At 43.6% G+C, this 25,084-nt stretch overlaps 1 protein-coding gene across 1 annotated transcript in view; it reads right to left on the bottom strand.

The window, feature by feature from the left end:
* PCP4 (Purkinje cell protein 4) overlaps positions 1-25,084 on the bottom strand; it is a 61,434-nt gene that overhangs the window by 19,772 nt on the left and 16,578 nt on the right. Inside the window, exon 2 of the mRNA XM_010368697.2 lies at positions 11,095-11,146. Within this exon, the coding sequence (XP_010366999.1) occupies positions 11,095-11,146 (52 nt within the window). The remainder of the gene's footprint in view (positions 1-11,094; positions 11,147-25,084) is intronic.

Here is a 25,084-nt window from a genome sequence, read left to right as displayed (position 1 = left end):
TGCCCGGCCACGAAAGCAGCTCTCTGACTTCTGAGGAGACTTTGCTTTCTGAATGAACGCCAGAGCACGATTCAATTTCCAATTGTTTTCAGGGTCTGGGATAGTAGAATAGTAGAGAGAAAAGAATGCACCTTAGAAATATTGAAGAAGCCTTGGGAGGCCGAGGAGGGTGGATTGCCTGAGATCGGGAGTTCGAGAGCAGCCTGACCAACATGGAGAAACCCCATCTCTACTAAAAACACAAAAATTAGCCAGACGTGGTGGCACATGACTGTAATCCCAGCTACTCGGGAGGCTGAGGCGGGAGAATTGCTTGAACCCGCAAGGCAGAGGTTGCGGTGAGCCAAGTTCACACCATTGCACTCCAGCCTGGGCAACAAGAGTGAAACTCCATCTCAAAAAAAAAAAAGAAAGAAAGAAAGAAAGAAATTTTGAAGAAGCTGCTTGCCAAGCACAAAATCAGCAGCAAGCATCCTCTTCATATCATCACAAATTCCTGAAGGGAGTTTTCATAAACATTGTGATGGAGGCCACGTCGCTGACTTCCCAGTTTCTCCTCCCGGCACCCCCAGCCATATCTGGGTCTATCCAATCGATACATATTTCCACTGATCACAGTTCTATACCATTCCACATTCCAAGAGGAACAAAGGAAATAGCAGCTGAAACAGAAAAACCATGACCAGAACGCAAGGAGATCCCAGCAGGTGAATAAGAAGCATCTACTCCTTAGTGAACAGGAGAAGGGGGTAACCTTCAAAGGAAATACAATTTTAAAATTAAACCTAGTGATATGCAAATAATTCGGCTTCTTGCTCACGACGAGACTGAGGGAAATAACATGACAGAAAAACAGAGCAGCGACATGGAACAACAGTCTTTAAGAAAAGAGTGTGCTCAACCTGAGTAGATACAGGATCTGCCCAGCGAAAAAGCGACAGTAAAAGTACAGATCAATACGCCACAATATCCCAAGAAATTGTCATTATAATAACTGTAATATCTGCTCCTTCAAATTAGTGCTGGAAATAGTGAGGTCTATAAATGGCTGCATTTTAAATTCAATGATCTCACGGCACTTGTTATTCTTCTTCCTTCTTGAACATCCAGAATGTACTTGACATTAAAGGGGGCCCTGATCTCATTTCTTCACCACGGTGCAGAAAAGAGCAATTCCCCTGTGTCGGGGGAGGAGAGAGAAGAATTTAAAAGGAAATATGTTTAATTTAAATAAGGAGATGGTCATTTCTCATATTTTTAAGCAGTTGATCCTGCAGTCACAAATTTGAAGTTTAATTCAAGGTGATGAAGCCAAGAAATCCAAGAGGGACCTAAATGAAAGCAGACTGGCTCCTTGATGCCTCTGCATGGGGGTGGAGGCAAAGTTCAGCCTCTCCTCTGAGACCTCAGTGCTGTCTCCCAACCCAGACTAACACCTACAGCCCCAGGCACAGCAGCAGCTACTCCAGCCTCCCAGAGAGCACCTGGAGCCGCAGGTGCTCCTGCCCTCCTCCCCATCTTTCCTGTGGGCGGAGGCAGCTGGGGAGTCATCCAGAGACTCCACTGAGTGGGAGCAGAGCCTGGGGCGCCCACTAGGCCCCTGAGAAAGCAGCTTTCTAGAAGCCCACAGTCTGTGGGTATGTGGCTGGAAGCTACTCTCCTCCTCCCTCCTGCTCTGACAAACCCCAGCTTACTGGTGAAAACCGTGCCTGCCCAGTCCCCTCCCCATTTCCCAGTTGGCCTGCCATCCAGCGGGGCCTTCCCTTCAGACTGGGTGGAGGTGTGCACAGCTCTGTATTCACCCTCACCCCCTTTCCAGCCACCTTCCTCTTGTATCTCCTCTTTGGCCACCTCCTTGTACCCTTAATGACACCTGAGGAGGGATGAGGGGCTTACACCGACTGTGAAGAACACACATTAATCTTCACAAGGACAGCCTCATCACTCCAGGAATGTCAAATATGTCATCCTTAAAAAAAAAGAGAGATCTGACAGTTTTCCTTCCTTTAGAAATACCAAGCCAGCCAATTACACTACACAGTTAACATGAAAGCATGGTTTCAATAAACCACTTTTCTTGCTTTTCTTTGTTTTCTGAAACCAATCCAGAATTTGCATACAAAAATCATTCCTACTTTGTCTTTGGGAAGCTGCAATCACTTATGATATAATAAGCTAGATTTTTTTACTTAGTAGGGACAGAGAGGGGAACAGGGTGACCTGGCCCAAAGGCCAGGGAGGGAAGTGCATTGGCAAGAACTGGAAAAAGTCACTTGATACAGTGGAACGATGCATTTCTTGCTTCTCAGATTCACTCTCCACTCTTCCCCTGTTCCACCTAACCATTGCTCTGTAGTTTTGGTTGGGGAAGTCCAACGGGTAGAAGTGATTAGGGGGCACTTTTTTTTGAGACAGAGTCTCACTCTGTTGCCCAGGCTGGAGTGCAGGGGCACCATCTCTGCTCACCTCAATCTCCGCCTCCTGGGTTCAAGTGATTCTCATGCCTCAGCCTCCCAAGTAGCTGCGATTACAGGTGCCCGCCACCACGCCCAGATAATTTTTGTGTTTTTTTTAGTAGAGATGGAGTTTCACCACGTTGGCCGGGCTGGCCTCAAACTCCTGACTTCAGGTGATCCACTCACCTCGGCCTCCCAAAGTGCTGGGAGCCACTGTACAGGGCCTTTATTTCTTAATTCTAGCAACCTACTAGTCTCTGCAAAGTTGCCACAGCTTAGCTGTGCCTTTCAACAGGCCGAAGCCCCTGTCAGTCTGCTCCTCCAGATAGGCCTCCCTGGGATTCTGGTTTCTCCTTTTCCGGGTCTGCATCTCCCCTGAGCTATATTCTAGATTGGCTGCTAGAGTGCTTTCTTGGGTGACCAGGGGACTTCTGCCCCGGGGTCTGAAGCATGTTCTGTGGTTGCTCTAAGGATATCCTGGAGACACGCCCAGGGCTGCAAAGTGGACTCTTCCCTTGCCTCATATGGAGGGGAGAACAGATCTAGCTTGAGAGGGAGATCTACTCTCTAAGGACAATTCAGCCCACTCCGTCTACTGACAGCATTCTTTTCCAAGGAGAAATATTAGCATTTCTCTGTGCTTTTGTAATCCCAGCTGTACCTAACTAATATGAAACCTACAAATTTAAATCATCTTATCATTTGGCCCAGCCTGAAATTTAGGTTGGATTTTGCTTCTGAAAAACTGCCTGCTGTGTAAATTAATTCTATAAATAAGATTCCGAGTGTTTCACCTACTTAAAAGAGCAAAAATGTTTTCAAGCGCACGAGAAATACTATTTCCATAAAAGTAATTGACAAGCAGAACCTGAAACATTTGAAACCTGGAATATCTCCTGCTTGGGGCAGGATTCCAAAGGCTAAAAAGATCCACATGTTCCTGGTTCAAGCTAAAGCTACTTCACGTCCAAGATCTTGAAGAAGATCTTTAAGAGCAATTCATTTAGAATAATTTATAACTTCACTTTTTCACCAAGGTATATAGGCTTTGTCTGTATGATGTGGAGTGAAATTCTATTTCAGCTGATCTAAAGCTGTCCACTGCTCAATCTTGAAAAGAAAGAAGGAAGAAAAGGATGAAAGGTAGGAAGAAAAGATGGAGGAAGGGGAGGAAAGGGGGAAGGAAGGGAAAGATGGAGGAGAGGAAGGAAAGAGGGAGGGAAGGAAGGAAAAGAAAAAAGGAAAGGAAGGGAAGGAAAAGAGAAAGAGAAAGGGTGAGGAAGGGGGAGGTGAAATATGAAAAGGCTATAAATGAGCATGTTGCTTTGATGTTTTAATTTTGAAAATTTTCACGGCTGTCTCTATTCTTAGTCTGAGATCAGCCCTATTTGCCAAAGGCTAGTTAACTAAACTGATGAGATAATGGTACTATGGAGACAATAGTTTCTGGTTTGGCTGAGATGTAAGCCCGTTAACCTTATTCTGTTCCAAGGGGCTTAGACCACAGCCCACCCAAGTTCCCCATTTACAAACAAGGCCCTGGTCAAGAGGGAAGTCAGGAGAAAGTGTAAATAGAGACAATCTGGTGTGTTTGGACTGTGGGTCACATGACCAAAACTTTCCTCCTCTTATTTATGTGACCTTTGGACAATCCTGAGCTCACCAGCAACTTTGCCTGAGATCCTCTCCCAACCCACCTGCAAGGCCATGGTGAAATCAAAGGGAAGACAGCATGGGGGAGCATTTTTTTAAACTATACAAATCTATAGAGATGTAAAGAATTGCAACTAGGGGTGGGTAGGAATCGCCGCTTCTGTCCACAATGCTTCAAGCACTTTCACACCCCAGACTGATCAGAAGCACTGTACTTATCCAAGGTGTTCCTTGCTCAATGAAGTTATTATAATGCTTACTCTGTAGGGCAAAACAAACAAAAAGTCACTCTTTGAACTGGGATGGATGTTAATAAATTCCCTCTCAGCACTAACCCCTACAGTAACCTTCAGACAGAATCAGCTCACTTGTTGAGCAATATCACCCATTGACTGGGTTTGTCTGGAGACTGCGATGGCTTTAAATGCCTGGCTTAATAAGCAATTCCAATGTCATTCTTTCCCCATCTGGATCAACATCAGAAGCAGCTTTGTGTGTCCATTTCTTCCTTCTGGAAGAGACTCTTTAGAGTGTTTGGAGCCAAAAGCACAAAGGACCCCATCTCTTGAGCATCGGCCATTATTGTTTTGATTTTTTTTCTGATTTCTTCAAATATGGAAAAGGAAGAAGATAAAGGGCCAAGAACCCCCAGAAGAGACCAGAGCTGTTTGATTTTTTACCTTGAAGGCACCACCACCCATGTGCCTCTGGTGTTCACAGCAGCACTCATTCTTTCTCACTATGGTAGACTCTGAGCTTTAGGCATCTGAGGGTTTCACTGCCCTAGCAGGAAACAGATTGAGAGCTTTCTGGCCTGGGACATGTGGCACACCTTAGACATTAATGACTTTAGGGAGGTGCTTTTTTCACAGCCAGTGCTGTCTGTGAAAGTTATAAACAGCATATTTCTGACATATGTTGCAGCTGGATACTCAAAGTTGTCTCTGTTCCTTTTCAAAGAGGCTCGTCTTGGCTTGGTAAGTTTCCGTGTAGACTATTGAGATTTGTGCAGAATTGGCATATTAGACCCTCAGTGTGGACTCAAGCTTCACCTCCCCCTGGATTCCAGACACCTGTACCCACTGGCCTACAGGAACAGCAAAACTCTGAATTGCAGGCTCTGTCTTCCGTGTACCCTGACCCATCCTCAAACTCTGATCTGACCACAACCCACATCTGAAGCAGAGCAGAGCTGAGTCACTGCTGCAGGCAGGGGCAGGGCATGTTCCCTCTGTAGACTTTCTAGAATGGATTTCTTCCTCTTGCCTTCCATCCCAGCCCCGCTGTGCCCAGGAGCAAGATCAGCCAGGCAGCATCTTCTGCCAAAATGGACCTCTTCTCTTGGGCATGATAGTAATCACTCAATCATCTTTGGTTTCTGGACTCAACACCAGTTTCTTCTTACTCCAACCTGATGCCCAGCCTTGCACATGAAGCCTCACTCCACACACTTCCACATACCCAGGAGAGGTGATAGACAAAATATATCCTATGCAAAATCTGCCTAAGTCAGCACATAGGTCTTGAAAGATAATCTTGCACCAAGAACACAGACACAAGTGGGAGGGGGATGAATGTCTACTGGGAGATATGGAGCCACAAAGGACCAGGGTTAGTTAGGGGTTGATGAAATTTCTTTGGAAATAAATTTTTGAATTATATTTTTTTATTTGAAAAATTATACTCCATTTAATGGTAGCATGTACATCTGTCTGCCTATAAATGCAAGCCCTTCTTGGGACCTGTCTCTCTACCTACTTAAGAGCAGTAAAATAAGAAAGTGACTCTGTGTGTGTACACGTGTGTGTGTTTCCTCAAAATCCAAAGGTGAGATAAACTTAAACTTCTAAGGTTTGGGATTTATTTAAAATAGGGAAAGGAAAGTACCCAGTACATTAACATTTCATCTTATTTATTCTTGGCGATCATATAATCATATCAAATCAAACTAAGTCTTAAGGACTCCTAGAATATCCCCACACCTACTAGAAACTTCTTAGGCCACAGTCTCTCTCCCAAAGAAGGGGCACAGGTATTCAAGCATGGAGCCTGAGCTTGTGCAAGGCTACTCACACTCAAACACACACAACTGCAGTGAGCCCCAAAGGTAGTTCAAAATAATACTTTCATCTGTAGCATTTACCTACAGCCTGGATGTGAGGGGATTCTTTTCTTAAAATCAGGTGTGTTCATACACCTTCCACCCGCAGAAACAGAGCCTTTTGGAAACAAATGCATCACAGCTCACTAAGTCAAGAGAAATCCATTCCAGTTTTAGAAATTCAATTTAGCTTGGGTAAGCCTCCAGGCTCTGCAAGTAAGCCCCATCACGAGGTTTATTATTCATAAATCTCTTTTTCAGGTTGGAAGGCTCCCAGCAGCCACTCTCCTTCCAGTATTTTTCTGCTTTTGTATGTCAATAAAAAAAAATTAACTCTTGGAGTCTCTCTGGACAACCAATATCAAGGGATGGATCAAGAAATCCAGCAATGTTAGAGTTTCCCCCAAAAATCTTTTGGTTGTGTTCAAATTACTAATTTGTGGTGAATAATCTAGATTCAGATGGTTGTGGTTGTATGTGTAAACACGTTTGAATTTAATTTAGCCGTTTCTATGAGACAAAAAGATGTATAATGGAAGCTATGAGCTATTGTTTCTTTCAACTAGAAAGTTATTTCCAGAAACAAATAAAATCTGCGGCCTAACTAATCAAATGATGAAGGCACTTTGCTCACACAGGAATGAAAAATCTCTGAACCTCCAAGCCCTGAAACATTTATTTTCTACATTTAAAACAAAATTGTAACCCTAATATTTCTGAAAAACCTGTCTTCCTACTGAAGATGATACCACAAAATCTAGTTCTAGTAGAAATATTGGGGTTGAGTGTGTGTACTGAGGCTAACATCCTGGGAAAATGAGGAGGATTTTGAAACATTCTAGAGAGTATGTGGTAGGTCATATTTCACATCAGTAAATACCGTGATGACAACAAAAATAAATACTGAATTTATGAGAAATTTGGTTCCCAGCAAATGGTGTTCTCAAGATAATATTCCATGTAATGAAATGGCAGGAAAGCCCAGTAATCTAAATACCTTCTGAAGTTTTAATGTGCCTGACTTGGGCCTTTTGTGATCCAAATATTCTCAAGGCACCCGTAGTTCACTCCCACAGTCTTTATTGCTTTATGTGTTAAATGGAGACCTCAACTCAATTTATAATATTTGGATTAAGAACACCCTGACTTGTATGGACAATTAATACAATTGAGAATGTTCCTTTTATTATTAAGTGTTACTATCCAAATCTCCTAACATTTTGATGGTTTTTTAAATACTTCATATTTCAATTCCCAAGGGTCCTTGCTCCTTCAAGACATGTAGACAGCTTCATGTGATATTAATAGGAAATATACATTAACATAATAGATCTCCCTAGATACCTGTAATAACAGAATAAAACCATTTGAATTTCAATGGAATGTAATACTAGGTTAAAACAGAAATTCCAAGATGATCTTCTCACATCAGGAATTTAAGAAAAAAAAATGAAGTAACTTCAATTGTTTAGGAAAATGTTCTTTAGATTACTTCTAGAAGTTTTTACCCTCATCTTTCTTGGGCTGTTCCGGTTTTTGTCTTTGCTCCTTTTTAGAGGCAAAAGCACAGACTTTATATTATAATAAAGTATCATGAACAAATATCATGTATAGGCAGTTTTAGCTGAAATTAAACTATAGCATGTTGATAATAATTTACATTTATACATTGCCATTATCTGGTACTTGTAAAACAATCTCAAATTCCCTTTTCTACCCAAAAAGGACTATCATTTAATATCTAGAATTATCTAATGAAAAGCCTTATTCATAGCATCAGGAATGTTTCTATTTAATTAATTTTTATACCTCCATTAAAAAAATCACTCAGTTTCCACTGGTGTGGACCAGTTTTCAGCTAAAAGAAATTCCATGTCTTTGAATGGCAGAAAGTGGCATCACCTATAGTAGCCGGCAATTCCCTTTGGTGCAAAGCACTGAGCATGTCAGCGTGCTTTGAAGAACCAATAGGATAGCAACGTAAAGCCAAGGGGCAGAGACATCGAACACATAAGACCTAGTCCTGGCTTCGTCACCATGTGCCTGGTCTTCAGACTCCTCAAGGCATGACATGAGACATGCTGAGCAGTAGTTCTCGGAGTGTGAACCAGGTACCCTGGGGGGGTGCCTACATCCTTGAAGGGAGCCCAAAAGATCAAAAACATTTTTGGTCTTATAAAAGATACTATTATTATCAAAGGTAAGAGTTTGATCTTAAAGGATATCATTTGCTTTTTTAAATCTCGTACTCTCCCAAGTAAGCAGAGGAATTTTCCGTAGGCTATACATCATGTGATATAACAGGTTGAACGCAGAAGCCAGTATGGAAATCCAGCTGTCCTCTGTCAAGCCAGACTTTAAAGAGCGTTGCAGAAATGTAAAATTGCCACTTTTTACTAAATATCCTTTTCCATTTTGGAAAATATAATGACTTTTCATTTTTTAAAATGTTACTTACATTAACATGTAGTAGGTTTATTTTAATAAATTAATAAGAAAACCATTGAAAACTGTCTCCATTTTAATTTCTAACATAGGAGACAGTATATGGCGGATACACCTGACATCAATAGCCTAACTTAAGCATACCCTGAGAATGACCCTATGGTCTAAGAAGAATGTGTGCTTAAAGTTGAGTTCCGAGCTAAGGAATCTGGGAGTGGCCAATCTAGAGATTCATTCTTATCTGTGAGGAACATCTAAATTCCCATCCCATCCCATGGGATGCAGGCCATACAGGGAATTGGGGACCTTTGTTTTGGAATGAATGTAGATTGCCAAGTAGAAGTTGCTAGAGGGAGGGTGCTAAGTGAAAATGTTGTGTAAACTGCAAGCTTGTTACAGGCAGTTGTGGTTCTTTTATCCAGTCCATCACCACTGGACTGCCGTATAAGGTAACTCCCCTCAATAAATCCTATGTCTTGTTCACTGGCTCCAGGTCTGTTCTTCAGAGCCATCTATATTGGAGTCAGTAGGGTTCCAGCATGACAAACATCAATAGATATCACCAACATAAACAAAAGTTCTTTGGGGTCCTCAAGAATTCTTTAAAATGGAAAGAAGTTGTGAGGACAAAAATGTTGGCTGAGTGTTGTGGCTTACACCTGTAATCCCAGCACTTGGGAGGCCAAGGCGGGTGGATCAGCTGAGTTCAGGAGTTCCAGACCAGCCTGGCCAACATGGTGAAACCCTGTCTCTACTAAAAATACAAAAATTAGCCAGGCGTGGTGGTGGGTGCCTGTAATTCCAGCTACTCAGGAGGCTGAGGCAGAAGAATCACTTGAACCCAGGAGGCAGAGGTTGCAGTGAGCCGAGATCATCCCATTGCACTCCAGCCTGGGCGACAAGAGCGAAACTCCATCTCAAAAAAAAGAATCACTATAATAGAGGATCTCTGAGAAGTCTTTTGACTGTAAAACTCTGTAATTCTAAGGTTGTGAGGTTCAGTGGAAAGGAACTTGCATGAACAGATGGCTATGAATGTATGAACTGGGAAAATCAGTGGAGGCTCACAGCGCCCTATGCTCCCCTACGGCAGGCAGTGGGTCCTTCCTCATATAGGCAACTACATTATTGCTCCTCCCTTTTAAGCCTCATCCTTTGCTCCCTCCTCTGCTTCCTGCCTTCCTTGCCAGGACCCCACACATCTACCCCAACTCACACACAGGAGACAGGGAAAGCCCTGGGCAGCAAAGGAAGAGCCATCAGCCTCATGGAAAACTTTGTTTCCTTCCTCTCCCAGCCCCCTCGCTCCAATTAGGACATTGTGGAGTCCCCACCTCTCTACTTACTGATATGATGACCCCTTTACCCAGGGGACACTGCACTCACCCTGCCCGACAGGACTGCCCTAAATGGGTGGGCACGTTGGCAGCCTGCAGACGCAGACCAACATTCTTGTACTTGAGTCTTGCTCAGCTCAGACCCACCACAGAGACTCCAAAGGAGTTGTCAGGCCCCAGGGAATTTTAACAGCTGGTATTTGAGATTGGCATTATCCACAATCTGATTGGTGGACACCAGCATCAGTTTCACCCAGTTGGAAGCAAGAGTCATTTTCCGTAAAAGGAGGGTTCATCTTGAGTTAACAGAAAGGACGAACACCCAGAGTCCCACCTCACCGCAACTATGCTGTGGCCCTTGGTGCACACCACTGGGTATTTTTTATTATTATGCTTGTTCTTATGTCAATGCTAAAGTTAGGGACCTGGGGTTCCAACTGGCTCTATTTCCTTCAGGATCCATGGACTTCCCATTTCTAGCTAAATCTCACCCCAACGCCAAGCGTCCGTTTCCTGATCCATAAAAATATGATGATCATTCCTACAGTTTAGGACCATGGCTGAGACGGGCCCATGGAGAGGCAGGATGCAATGTTCCTGTCACCGCTATCATTTTTATTTGCTGATGAATCGCTGCAGTGACAGTCACTGACTCAGCAGCTTCCAGTGGACCAGCACCGCATTCTGTGTGCTCCAGAGGGCTGAAGCAACTTTTAAAACATAATTTCAGAAGTTGTGTACTTCACAGTTTTCAAATCACTTATCTCATTTGATCTCATTTTATCCTCATAACAACTTGGATGATTCTCACCCACCCTAATGAAGAAAGCAGAGAACTATATTTGCATTGTAATTACCACGATGCCCAAAATGGGAGTCCTCCTATGGGAGGGAAACTTCTTATCACGGCATTTAGCCAGCTCAGTTTTCTTCGTAAAACCAGACCTCAGTGCTCGCTGTGAATTGCTAAAATCCACTGTAAGCTGAAGCACAGACACATATAGTAAGCTGATTGGGATGGGATGCATGATCCACACCTGCTGCGCACCCAGGGCTGCAGATGGCAAAAGAGAAAGAACTTGGACTATTCATGTCCTCTTACCATTTTCACCAGATGTCTTGTCTTTTCCATTGGTTGCCCCAGCACCTTGTCGCTAAAGGCAAAAAAGAAAAGAAAAAAGAAATTGTTATCAGATATACTCGGGATTACTTTTGTCTCTTTTATAGTTCCAAACGTCTCTTGCCTTATACCAAGTTCTGTGTTACTTTAGCTCAGATGGCTAAAGCACGGTGCTAGTGAGACCAGGAATGGATCCACCAAGCAAGGATGTACTGAAGCTGCACAGACCGACCCCCTCATCCACATCCACTGCTCTAGGAATGCAGGTCACCAGTAACAAGAAAAACCAGGAGGGAGATCAAGCATAACTTCACTGAAAATATGAAGGCAACAGCCAATGTTCTGTATCAGCTACAAGATCAGCATTGTTACTTTTGTTAATATCAGTCATTAGGCTGCTGTGTTTTCATTCCAGTCACCATGTCCAATGTCTTTTTTATTTATTTATTTATTTTGAGACAGAGTCTCTCTCTGTCACCCAGGCTGGAGTGCAGTGGTGCAAAATCTCGGCTCACTGCAACCTCCACCCCCCAGATTCACACCATTCTCCTCCCTCGGCCTCCCAAGTAGCTGGGACTACAGGCGCCCACCACCACACCTGGCTAACTTTTTGTGTTTTTAATAGAGACGGGGTTTCACCGTGTTAGCCAGGATAGTCTCGATCTCCTGACGTCGTAATCCACCTGCCTCAGCCTCCCAAAGTGCTGGGATTACAGGCATGAGCTACTGCGCCTGGCCCAATGTCTTCTTTTTAAATAAATTTTAATCAACTAAGAAACTCTTATGTTTCCTCCTACTTAAAATCTATTTTTTTTCTGCCATTGCTTATGCCTATCTTGTGCATTTTCATTTTACCAGGTTAACTAGAAGTATGAAGTCTTTTAAGGTTAGACTTAACTCTTTGGGCAAGATTCTCTGGGTGTGAAGTCTGGGGAGCTGTGTGAAATGCACCACACATGTAAACAGAAAGGGTGTTTTCTCAAAGCTTAACGTGATTCTAGTTGATGGAGAGAGAAGTATTTTGTCAATCTCATTTTTTGGTTGTTATCAAAAAGTATGCTTTGAGTTGAAAAGGACTGAAAAGCTTATAAAGTCTCTAACTTTTTTTTTTTTTTTTTTTTTTTTTTCTGAGACAGAGTCTCACTCTGTCCCAGGCTGGAGTGCAGTGGCTGGATCTCAGCTCACTGAAACCTCTACCTCCCAGGTTCAAGCGATTCTCCTACCTTGGCCTACAGAGTAGCTAAGATTACTGGCACATGTCACCACACCCAGCTAATTTTTGTATTTTTAGTAGAGATGGGGTTTCACCGTGTTGGCCAGGCTTCTGACCCCGTGATCCACCCACCTCAGCCTCTGAAAGTGCTGGGATTATAGGCGTGAGCCACTGTGCCTGGCCAAGTCTCTAACTTTCAGGGGAAGAAAATGAGGGAGGTAGAAGGAGCATGACTTGCCCTAGATCATGCAGCTAATGAGTGACAGAGTAAAGACTGGAGCCTGGACTTCCTTGCCCTCAGGAATTGCTACTGTGATGACACTATCTGAATGGGATCCTAGAAAAAAACAGCAGAGCACCGAACAAGGAGAAAACCATGACGGGTGACTAGGGGATAAGGTACCCTCAACATTCATATTTGGGTCCAGGTCTTTAGCCTAAAAACAATATCAGAAAAATAACAATCAGTTCCCTTTGGCATTCAACATTGTCATAAGAAATTCTCAGGTCATTTGTCAACCCTTAATTAACGGTAAATGGATCATCCGGGAAAACCTTGCTTTCAGAGTCTGAGAAGTATAAATAAATAGAGTAAATGATCAAGATTTATATTAATAAAGTAAACCATCCTCACATTTGCTTATTGCCTTATGCAGACGATAATCCCATAAAGAAGTAAAGTAAAGCTTCCCACTTATTACCAACACTGTTCACCCTCCATCTGAGTCAATGTGAAATGATTTAAATCAGGTAGACCACTTCTTAAATATAGTAGATTTGCAAGTGAAAATGCCTGTTTCTTTTTGTCTGTCCTTATGTTGATGCCTCCTCTTTTTAAACACAAAGCTCGTACGTTTGCTGCACTGGGTGGAAATCTGACTACTATTGAGTTGGACCAATCCGAGATGCAACAGCAGCCTCAAGTGATTAAACTCTGGCATTCAAATCCAGTATCTTTCCCTGCATAATTCATAGATGCCTCAAATAAAGAAAATTTCACGGAATAAAAGAATAGTGTTTTAGAGTAGAATAAAGTCAAATTAAATGGAAGGCAAGTGCAAAATAGGTGCATGCTCAACCTCACTGTCTTTAAATGCCTTAAACATGGATACTTTTCAAATGTCATGAATAACTTGTTCCATAAAAGATCACTTTTTAGAAACCAGAGGAAAACCGAAATGAAATGTGCACAGGGGAGAAAAGGAGTCATTTTTTTGGGATTTCTAAGATGGGGTTTTTATGTCAGGTTGTATTTAATGGAGACACAATGAAGGTGATTTATGTCATAGGAGACAGTGTCTCACATCAAAAAATGATCCTGACGTAAAAGAACTCGTTATTGAAAGTATCTCATTTCAGAATTCTTTGAGACCTTTTGACATTTTCAATGCAGGTCTGAGGGCAGAGGAGGAATTCTCCAAGAGCTACCCTATTCCCAGGGTCTGGTCTTTACAATGCCAGGCAGTCACAGTTTCACTGAACTTATAGTGGAGAGAGTCTACACCAGGCTGGGTGTCAGGTAATCACGGCTCATGCTGCTGGGGCCAGGCTTCAAGGGCACTCAAGCATTATCAACTCATTGAGTTCTGACAGCATCCCTGATGGGGTAGATGCCCTTTGTGTCCTCATCAGCCTCACTTTACCAATTATATCCTGAGGTACAGAGAGGAATTTGCTCAAGCCCACAAAGTGGGGAAGAGGCAGAGGCAGAATTCAGCCCCCAGGAAGCTGGCTCTGGAACACTTCCTTTTAGCCACTGTACTTAAGCATCTCTCAGTACTGTGTGCAGCATCTCTCCTGAGGGCCTCTGTCAGCAGGTGGGGAGTTAGGAGGCAGTGAGATTTGAGTTTGAAGGTAAATGTGACTTCATTTACACCACAGGCTGGAGTTTTGAGAACTCTTGGCTTTGAGGCATAAGCAGAGTCAAACAACAGCCAAGGGTTCAATTCCAGAAATGCTATCAGATCTTTGTTAATGTTTAAATAACATAAGCACCCAGAGCTAGGCTCTACTAAAATAAATAGCAGACGGATGTGTGGATGGATAGATGAATGGATGAGTAGTTGAAAGAATGAATGGATGGGTAGATGAATGGATAGGTGGATGAATGGGTGGATGGGTGGGTGGGTGGGTGGGTGGATGAATGGGTGGGTGGATGGATGGATGAATGGGTGGATGGATAGATGAGTGGGTGGATGGATAGATGAGTGGGTGGATGAATGAATGGATGGGTGGGTGGGTGGGTGGATGGGTGGGTGGGTGGATGGATGGGTGGGTGGATGGATAGATGAATAGATGAGTAGATAAATGGGTGGATGGATGGGTAGATGAGTGGATGGTCAAATGGACAGATGGAGGTAGGTCATTCTCTAAGCAACCACTAGGGAAAAGATTCTTTTTCATGAGGTGATAGAAGTTAGCATCTTCAGGAAGGGGCTGCCTTTTCTCTCCACCCCACTCTCATTCCCAAATAGGAGAAGATGTGATCTCTTATCTCTGTTCTAAATGAGCTCCAACTACAAGTTCACCATCCTAAGAACATATGTTGCCCACTGAACAGAAGTAGTCATAGTTCAAAAGTATCATTTATTATAATTGAACTAATAAATGAAATCAAGTGTTCAAGAAACAGGGCACAATAAATTGGCTTCAGAGCAAACCCTGATATGAGATTCTGGAATCCTGAGCTCTTTCTTAGGAATTTCAGAAATGATCCAATGGTATCATGAATACCACCAATATGTCATTCAGTTTAGATATCAATATAACTTAACATGTTAGGATATGCAGAAGGCAGTACAAGTTCTCCCTAAACAAATATGCATAGCCACAATGACCAACTTAATGCAGGTGTAGAAAATATGCTATTGGAATTATCTAGAGAACTAAGCACTAGAGTATTTGAGAGCTCATGAATGTGGCATTCAGATATCTGCGAATTAGTCAGCAGATATTTTCTTCAATGTTTTCCAAGGGATCTAGAGAGTGAGTCAGTTATGACTGCTAAGAAGAGCAGGGGTTGATACATGTGGGATTTCGCTTATCTTTTCTTCTGGGGAAGGGGTTAGTAGGGTGGTAGTAGAGGAAAAAGTATCAACTTCAACCACAGCAAAACCAAATCCATTAGATTGTCTAATAATTCCACTCCCAGGAGAACGCTGCCATGAGTCTTTCAGTCTATATCACAATACTCAGTTCAGATGTTCTCATTCTTCTTCTGATCATCTCCAGCCCAACACCCACCCTAATGACTTCACTTTCATAAAATGCTCCTGTTTGGGACCCTCCACAACACCTTGTCCCCATGCAGACGTGGCATCTTCCTGGATGCTCACTGAAGAGTCTAGAAGGAGGACAGCCCCTTCCTCCTTCAACCACCTGAAATCAGCGTCCCTGGTACTCAAGTCAGCTCTGTGTCTGTCCACATCATCAGGGACACTGGCCCTCCCTCTTTAAACATGTTAGAGCAATGTCCCTATTGTTATCCCCAGATACCTCCACAAAAGACAGGTGGCCCTCTGTGGGTCAGTGTATTCCACTCGGATTGACCTTCACGATCACAAGTAGTAATATCACTTGGCTCTAACAAACAAAAGACACATTTCCCTCACAATGACTTCCTTCAATATTGTCCTTATTTCACTATTAGAACATGCTACATGCCCATCTAAGGCTCAACATAAGAACTCAAAATCACAGCCTGCATCCTCAGCCCTGTGCCAGGCAGGTGGTGCATGTGCTGGGACTCTGAGGAGGAGTCATAGGAGGACCCAGGGAGGCAGGTGAGATGCTCTGGGTTCTCAAACACGTGCCAAGCAACTCACGCAGCCTTAGAAAGTGAGGTTTCCATTCTTGGCAGTGTTCATGAATAAAAGTAGAACACTTCAGAATTTAATAAAACCCCAATTAAAGGTGACCTAAATAACAAATGGGTATATGAAGATCCTTGTGCCTTTAAATGTTTCCTCTGATAATCTCATACGTTCCCAGTATCCATAAAAAGGCAGGAGAGGTGTTTAAAGGTACAATTTTTTGAAATAAATTTTCCTGACAGTTCTGTTGCACCAAGGTCTGCAGGAAAGTAGTGAAGAATACATATTAGTCTGGGTTTCCCAGAAAACAGAGCATGAGGCAGATGCCAGTTGCACTATGGTTTTATTAGAGAAGGCAGTGCCAGAAGTGAAAGAGAGAGGATGGGAAGGTGGGGAGTGAAGAGGCAGCTGCTATGAAGATTCTTCATCAGACTGGCCATTGAGAGGTAAAACCAAATGCTGATCCTCCCAGACTTGGAGGGTAACCATCCTTCTACTCTATGTCTACGAGTTCAATTGTTTTGATTTTTAGACCTGACAAGTAAGAATACACAATGTTTGTCTTTCTGTACCTGGCTTATTTCCCTTAACATAACAATCTCCAGTTCCATCCATGTTGTTGTAAATGACTAGACCTCATTCTTTTTTATGGCTGAATACTGGAGGTGGGGATGGTTAATAGGTACAAAAACTAGTTAGAATAAATAAGACCTACTATTTGATAGCACAACAGGGTGACGATAGTCAATAATAACTATACATTTTAAAACAACTTAAAGAGTGTAATTGAATTGTTTGTAACTCAATACATGCTTATGGAAATGGATACCCCATTCTCCATAATGTATTTATTTCACATTGCATGCCTATATCAAAATGTCTCATGTCCCCTATAAATATATACACCTACTATGTACCCACAAAAATTAAAATTTAAAAAAGTTTTAAAACACAAAATTCTAAATGCTGATCTTGCAATGTGGACCTGAGAGCTGTGTGAACTGTGTCTGAGGACAGAGGCTCTAGGGAGAAGACTAAAAAGTGATCCACCATGTGGGCAGAGGACTACCCAGGTGCCTAGGCAAGAGACTGAAGGCACAAACTGTTTCAGTGTAATAAAGAAAACAGTTTGAATAAGAATAGTCATAATACAAACTAGATATAGAGATGATCATGAACAATTATCAATCATTATTATAAACATTATTAATCATTAGCTTTTAATATTATTCTTTGTTGCATTACTAATATAACCTAGGAATAACCGATGGGCATAGGGTCAGGTGCTGAAGGGATATTATGAGAAGTGACCTAGAAGGCAAGAGGTGAGCCTTCTGTCCTTACACCCGCATAAGGGCCCCTTGAGGGCTCCTTGGTCAAGCGGTAACACCAATGTCTGGGAAGACACCCGTTACTTAGCAGACCATGAAAGGGAGTCTCCTTTCCTTAGAGAAGTCAGGGAACACTCTGCTCCACCAGCTTCTTGTGGAAGGTTGGATATTATCCAGGCCTGCTCGCCAGTCATCTGGAGGCCTTAACCCCTCCCTGTGGTGCTGTGCTTCAGTGGTCACACTCCTTGTCCACTTTCATGCTCCTCCCGTACTCCTGGTTCCTCTTTGAAGTTCGTAGTAGATAGCAGTAGAAGAAACAGTGAAAGTCTTAAAGTCTTTGATCTTTCTTATAAGTGCAGAGAAGAAAATGCTGACCTATGCTTCCTTCTCTCTCTGCTTCGGTACCTAAAAGGGAAGGGCCCCCTATCCTGGAATCACGTGACTTGCTTCACCTTGTCAATCACTTAGAAGATTCACCCTCCTTACCCTGCCCCCTTGTGTTGTATGCAATAAATAGCGAGCGCAGCTGTTTGGGGCCACTATCGGTCTCTGCATCTCGATAGTAGTGGTCCCCGGGGCCCAGCTGTTTTCTCTTTATCTCTTTGTCTTGTGCCTTTATTTATTACACTCTCTCATCTCCACACACGGGGAGAACACCCGCTAAGCCCCGTAGCGCTGGACCCTACACCACCAGCCGCCGTCTCTTATTGATCCAAGGTGCTTCACAGAGCACCAATTCCCGATGCATCTGGACCATGCAAGGTCTTGCATCTAGCGTCTGCCTGGGTTGAGGAGGAAGCCCCAAGGCAAGGGGTGGAGGTGGAGGTGGAGGTGATTGATGTGGGCAGGAGATGACATGCTGTTACTGTGCACCTTGCCTGAAGTCTGCAGAGCCCACGCTGAGTCAGCCACCCACGGGGGTCCTCAGAGAGGGCCTAGTGACACATGAGAGGTGTCTGACTCAGCACATAGACACGGCTGGGTGACTTTTTTTTTTTTCCACTAAGTTGCAAAATCACAAACAATCCCTTCATATTCAATACCCTGCTAGTTGAATGGACCACACCAAGTTCCAGGTGAATAACTGGACTTGGATCCATTTTTCTCTGTACTTTGAGCTTAGAATGGACATAAAGATATGTCTGACCATATGTACGCTACAGTTAGGAGCTGCGCAACATCATTAATACCTAGGTCTTCAGTTCAGGGCTTGAATAGAAAATGTGCTGGCATCCCGAACATCACTAACAGTCCCACAAACAAATTCTTTTGAAAACAAAAAACTCGATTACTTCTCAGTCTACTATTCTTCCTTGTGAAGTATATTACAAAATCACGGTGTTCTTGAAATAACCACCACTGGGTAAGGCAAACAGGGCATTTCCCCTGGTCACAAAATTTAAGAGGGCTCCAAGCCACTCACCAATCAAAATAAATCATATGTTAATGCAATATTTTTCAAATAAAAAGTATTGCAAAAAGTCATGATGAACAAAATATTAAAATTTTGGCCAAACACGGTGGCTCACGCCTGTCATCCCAGCACTTTGGGAGGCTGAGGTGGGTGGATCACCTGGGGTCAGGTGTTTGAGACCAGTCTGGCCACCATGGTGAAACCCCATCTTTACTAAAAATAAAAAAAATAAAAAAATGAGCTGGGTAGGGTGGTGAACGTCTTTAATCCCAGCCACCCTGGAGGCTGGGGCAGGAGAATCGCTGGAACCTGGGAGGCAGAGGTTGCACTGAGCCAAGGTCATACCATTGCACTCTAGCCTGGGCAACAAGAGCGAGACTGTCTCAAATAAATAAATAAATATTAAAATTTGAAATCGGATCGGAATTACTGATATTTCCTTCTGCCTTCCGCTTCAGTGTGTCTCAATCCAACTCTAGTCACCATGTCTCCCTGAAGTAAGGAAAAGATTGGAGAAACCCAATAATTCCAAGCTTTCAGAAAATTATTCTAATATAGTCATTGAAACCTTTTCATTCCATCACGGGCCATGCCTGGGCCTGAAGGACTCCTGTTGTGGTTTGGAGAGTGTTTATAATACGACTTCTAGAATGCTTCAGTGGAGGGCCTCGCTTCCAACCTTTGTTGTCCATACCCATAAAATCAGTGTGCTATTCATATGTCAGTAAGAAGCCAACTCACCTAAACCTGTTTCATCATCATCATGAGACAGATCATGCCTATTTGGGAAATAATTCAGCCCAGTACACTTTGTTCCATCTTTAGGATAAAATATAAGTTCCCATTAAAAGACACTTATTTTACATTCCAGAGGTTGAAGAATATGAAATGTGAAATTCTAGTTGGTTAAATTTGGGGTCCAAATTGCAGTCTAATAATATTTTTTTCTGAATGTATGCCTCTAGCATTTAAAGTGGGTAAATCTGGATTCACTCTAAGAACTTGGTTTGATATTTAATTTGGTGAGATATGGTTGGACTAGGGGGTCACCACTTTAAAAGACCCCTAAGTGTTAGGGAACAAGGAGGCTTCTGAAGCTGTTAGGGTCCAGATCATCTCCTAATTTCTTAGGGTGCCATACACCCCTCTCTTTCTTGCCCATATGCCCAGTAGACTCACCTATGTGGCCACCAAATATTGGAAAGAACTTTATACATGAGTCTGGCTTTGGCAACACTAGAAAGAAAGAGAGAATCTTCATGCAGCCAGGTCCACAGGGGACAAGGGACAACTGGACCCACAGAGGCCCCTGGCTCACAGAGGCGTTCCCTCTCAGCTCCGGGATCAAGCCACGCAGGGATGGAAGTGAAATGGACTCTCCCAGCCCTGCTATCAGCCTCTCACGGCTACTGCCCAGGAAAACTGCTCTAGTTAAAGGACTGCGGTGTGCCCCCAGGCTGAGAAGTCAAGATTATTTTTTAAAGTGAAATGGAAATTAGGTACATTTACCAATGTGCAAAGCTGTCAGCAGAAAAAGTCACGGGTATAGAGTCAGGTACCCAGACTCAGTCAGGGCAGGCGACAAACTCCTGGACTGTTCGTGTCTGCCTTTGCTGAGTCAGGCCCTGGGCTAGGCCCGAGGGTCCCAAGCAGAAGGGACCCAATGCTCCCACTTTGGTGGCTCGTAGCCTGGAGGGCCAGGCAGAGACTAAAGCAACCATCTCAGCGTGGAGGGGAGAAGAGCTGAGACCCAAGAATGATTGACATCACGGGCAGTGGGGAAGTCCCCTAACTCACACTGCTGTCAGGTCTTGAGGGAGCTGTGCTAGCCACTGATCATCCCCACCGGGTGCATATCACTGGAGAAATTGCTCATTGAAGTCTCAGTCCCCTCCCTGCGGAAGGAAAATGATAATCCATGCATCCTACTGGCCATATCTAAGGGACCTGGACCCAACAGCCATGCTCTCCCCACCTGTCCATCAATGATAGCGTTTACCACAAGAGCCATTGTTGAGTGATGTTAAATGGGTTGTTCATCTCTATGAAAAGAGAGAAAGTATTTGTTCCTAAGTCCTCTTTAAAATTTTGCCCCCTGTTCCCAACATCTGACTTCTGTGGCCCCTGTCTACCACGGAGCTGCTGAGATTCTGCAAAGGAAGGAAAGTAAATCCATCTTGTTCTCATGGTGGCTTGAAAGCTCTTGTTAGCAGGTGCTACTTAACACTGTCTATCCCCCGGTGATGTGTCTTCTCTTAAGTTATTTTTCTCCACAGTGCTGTCTTCTTTTTGTGCTGTAGCATCCTGATATCAACACTTCTAATGGTTTCAGGGCTTTTAGCTCCGCTGGAATGCCAGCATCTCGACAAGCAGTTCCCTAGTGGATCATAAAAAAGGGGAAAAACACAAATCCGCCTATCTTTGGTATATATGGCACATGAGGACCGTGAAATATCAGATGAGAGACACAGGGTGCAGAACTGCCTCCGTGACCCCAGTAAGCCCCTCTAAGGGTTTCTTGTCCCCTTCCCCTGAATCATCACGTTGATAAAGAAACAAAAAGACCTGTTCCTATGTTATTATATTTAGTGTTATTTTGACAAAGGCTAATCAGGCTCTTAGATGATCAGTCTTTAAATGAACAGAGGAGCAAAGCCACAGAGATTGCACAGTGAAATGGCATCAACAGCCAGGCAGGTAAGCAGGTAGCTGATGACTGCTTGGGACCACCTCCATCATTAAGTACACGGATTCTCAGGAACATTAAAGACCTATGATTAAAGGCAACTTCAAAATCAAAGTTGCTGAATTTGTCTGAAGAGCAGAAGAGAGTTTTATGCCTACATTTTGTGATAGAGACGGAAAAGATTTAATTTCTCGCCGGTGATATTTTTAAGTCATCTGTAATTCTCCTAATAACATTCCAAAAATTGAGCATTAATTTAATCCCTAAAGGTGTAGAATGTAATGTCAAAAGAAAACTTCAACTAGAAGGTTAAAAAAAAAAATAAGTTGGTTAAAAAAAAGTGATGGGATCTTCAATGACAAATGCATTAACCTTTCTAATTCCTCCTCTCTTTCATTCTCACCTCTGGAAGACCCAAAGGCTGAAATTCTGCCTCAAATACTATGTTCTATTCCTATCATTTTTTATCCTGACCTTTATGGTGAGAGAATTAATTAGCATCACTGCCGTTCAGGCAAACCATTTATAAAGGTACCATCATTTTCAGGTATCCATGATTTATTTTACTGGTATTAATTTTATACTTTTTTCAGTTATATTTTTAAAATTAGCATTTTCTACTTTAAAAATATCTTCTTTGTGCCAATTTTCATGTTGAAGAACACTGTTTTCTATTTGCAAAAGTAGGATATGGCCGTTGTGAAATTTTTGGAACATAAATGCGCAAGGAAAAAAGCAAAAAGACACCTACAATCCAACTAATCAGAGTGAATCCATGTTAGTACTTCAGAATATTTTCTTTCCATCTTCTTATAGGTGGACATATATATAGTCTCTCTTTTATAAAACCAACCACATGTCATATGTACAATTTCATAAAGGTATACATTGCAACTTAAAAAGCACAGTTGCTATTTAATGACTTCTGTGTGGACTCTTCTAATTTCACAGATTTCACCATGAAATGTCCAGCCCACACTGTTGAGTTCATTTGGAATTCCCCCTGACTTTTCAAATCTTACGTATTTCATACCTGCCAAAAAAGCCACTTGTCTATTCAACTTGGCTCAACAAAGATTCATGGTGACGACTTGTGTGTTGCTGTCAGTTTCCTGAAAATTAATATCATAGAAGGTTCTGAATGGTCCTTGATGTTGGGCAGAGCTACTACAACTTTTGCAGTGTGGTGGGCTGAATTTGGACCTCCACCTGCAATTCACACGAGGAAGTCCTAAACCCCAGGTACCCCCCAGTGTCATCCTATTGGAAGATAACACCTTTGCAATCGAGTAAAGAAGAATTCATTGGAATGGGCTCTAATCAAATAGGACTGTGTCCTTATTAAAAGGGACAATTTGAACACAGACATGCAGAGGGAAGATAGTGTAGACACACAGGGAGAAGACAGCATCTACAAGTCCAGGAGAGGGGCCTGGAGCAGACCCTCCCTCACAGTGCTCAGAAGAAACCAACCCAGCAGATACCATGATTGTAAACTTCTGGTCTCCAGAACTATAAGAGAATACATTTCTGTTGTTTAAGCTGCCCTCAGACTAATTAATACATTCAGACAGCAACATAGGAAAGAACAGACTTATCCACAGGGGCTGATAGAAGGACGCTCAGGAAAGAAAGCTGGGCACAGGCCTGGCTCTGCAGGCTCTGAGGCCTGTCCTGGCGTCCTGTCCCAGAGGAGGGGGAGGGTGCCTGGCTTTGGGGGAAGCCCAGGGCACAGGGGAGGGCATCTCCTTCAGTGCCACTTGGATGTGTGCCCTCTGCGGGGGAGTGTGACTCCACAGGCATGGGCTGAATTCTCTCCTGAACTGCAAACCACATGCAGGTAGGACACTGTCCCTGGGTTAGAAAGAAGAGATGTGTCCTCCCTCAACTGCATGCCCAGAACTGTTTCTCCAGCCCCGAGCCAGAGGTTTCCCCAGCTGCCAACGTGATGTTCTTCTCAGCCGCCTTGTGAGGGCAGCGCCTGGCAGAGGGACGAGCTGTGGTTGGAGCAGAGGGAGGGCAGCTGGGAGCTTCGCTGGACCGGAGGCTCGCTGCTGGACCGGAGGCTCGCTGCTGGACCGGAGGCTCGCTGCTGGGCCTCAGGCTCGCTGCTGGGCCTCAGGCTCGCTGCTGGGCCTCAGGCTCGCTGCTGGGCCTCAGGCTCGCTGCTGGGCCTCAGGCTCGCTGCTGGGCCTCAGGCTCGCTGCTGGGCCTCAGGCTCGCTGCTGGGCCTCAGGCTCGTTGCTTCTTAGCAACCAACGGACTACGTGATTGACTAGCCCCCTGGAGCAGAAGCAGGTGGTGCCTGCTGAGTGTCAGTTTGAGAAGGAGCAGGACAGAAACTCATTTAAAGGCTCTGGCTGAGGCAGCTGTTCAGAATCAAAAGCACTCCCATTCACTGAATGCCCTCCCTGCAGTCAGAGACCCTGGCATGATTTATAAGGACCAGGAACGTAGGTCACTCTGGTGTCATTCTGTTACTTTTCTATACTTCAGCTATTCATTATAAAGTAACATTTATAAACTGTTGCACTATGAGATTTAATTGACTTAAAAGCCGATATGATCATGCTGTTCTCAAAACGGTGTAAATAGCTTGCGTCGTAATTGGGCTTATTTTTATTTAAGGTGTGCTGGTGAAGAATGTGGGCTCCAGAGCCAAGGGTAGAAAGAAAGGACTGACAATAAGCACACAAAGAAACTTTTTGGGTGATAGAATAGTCTATCTCTCTCTCTCTTTTTTTTTTTTTTTTTTTTTTGACGGAGTCTCCTCTGTCACCCAGCCTGGAGTGCAGTGGCGCGATCTCCACTCACCGCAACCTCTGCCTCCTTGGGTTCAAGCAATTGTCCTGTCTCAGGCTCCCAAGTAGCTGGGATTACAGGCACATGCCACCACGCCCAGCTAACTTTCATATTTTTAGTAGAGACAACGTTTTGCCATGTTGGCCAGGCTGGTCTCGAACTCCTGACCTCAGGTGACCTGCCTGCCTCAGCTTTTCAAAGTGCTGGGATTACAGGTAGGAGCCACCATGCCTGGCCAGAATAGTCTATATCTCAATTACAAGACTGCATATGTGTCAGCTGGGTGTGGTGGCTCACTCCTGTCATCCCAGTGCTTTGGGAGGCTGAGGCAGGCGGATCACTTGAGGTGGGGAGTTTGAGAACAGCCTGACCAACATGGTGAAACCCCGACTCTACTGAAAATACAAAATTAGCTGGGTGTGGTGTTGCATGCCTGTAATCCCAGCTACCTGGAGGCTGAGGCAGGAGAATCACTTGAATCCGGGAGGTGGAGGTTGCAGTGAGCCAAGATCGCACCTTTGCACTCCAGCCTGGGTAACAAGAAAGAGATTACGTCTCAAAAAAAAAAAAAAAAAAAAAAAAAGTGCCTATGTGTCAAAACTCACCAAACATACAACTAAAAGGGGTAGATTTTACCACATGTAAATTACACCTTAATAAACTTAACCTCAAAAATAAGTGTGCTGGAATCCTACTACCCAGGTAATCCCAGCC

This window comes from Rhinopithecus roxellana, chromosome 13, assembly GCF_007565055.1.
Source record: "Rhinopithecus roxellana isolate Shanxi Qingling chromosome 13, ASM756505v1, whole genome shotgun sequence".
NCBI classification, from domain to species: domain Eukaryota; kingdom Metazoa; phylum Chordata; class Mammalia; order Primates; family Cercopithecidae; genus Rhinopithecus; species Rhinopithecus roxellana.
The sequence above is the reverse complement of the archived record's forward strand: the minus strand, read 5'-3'. Positions and strand labels throughout refer to the sequence as shown.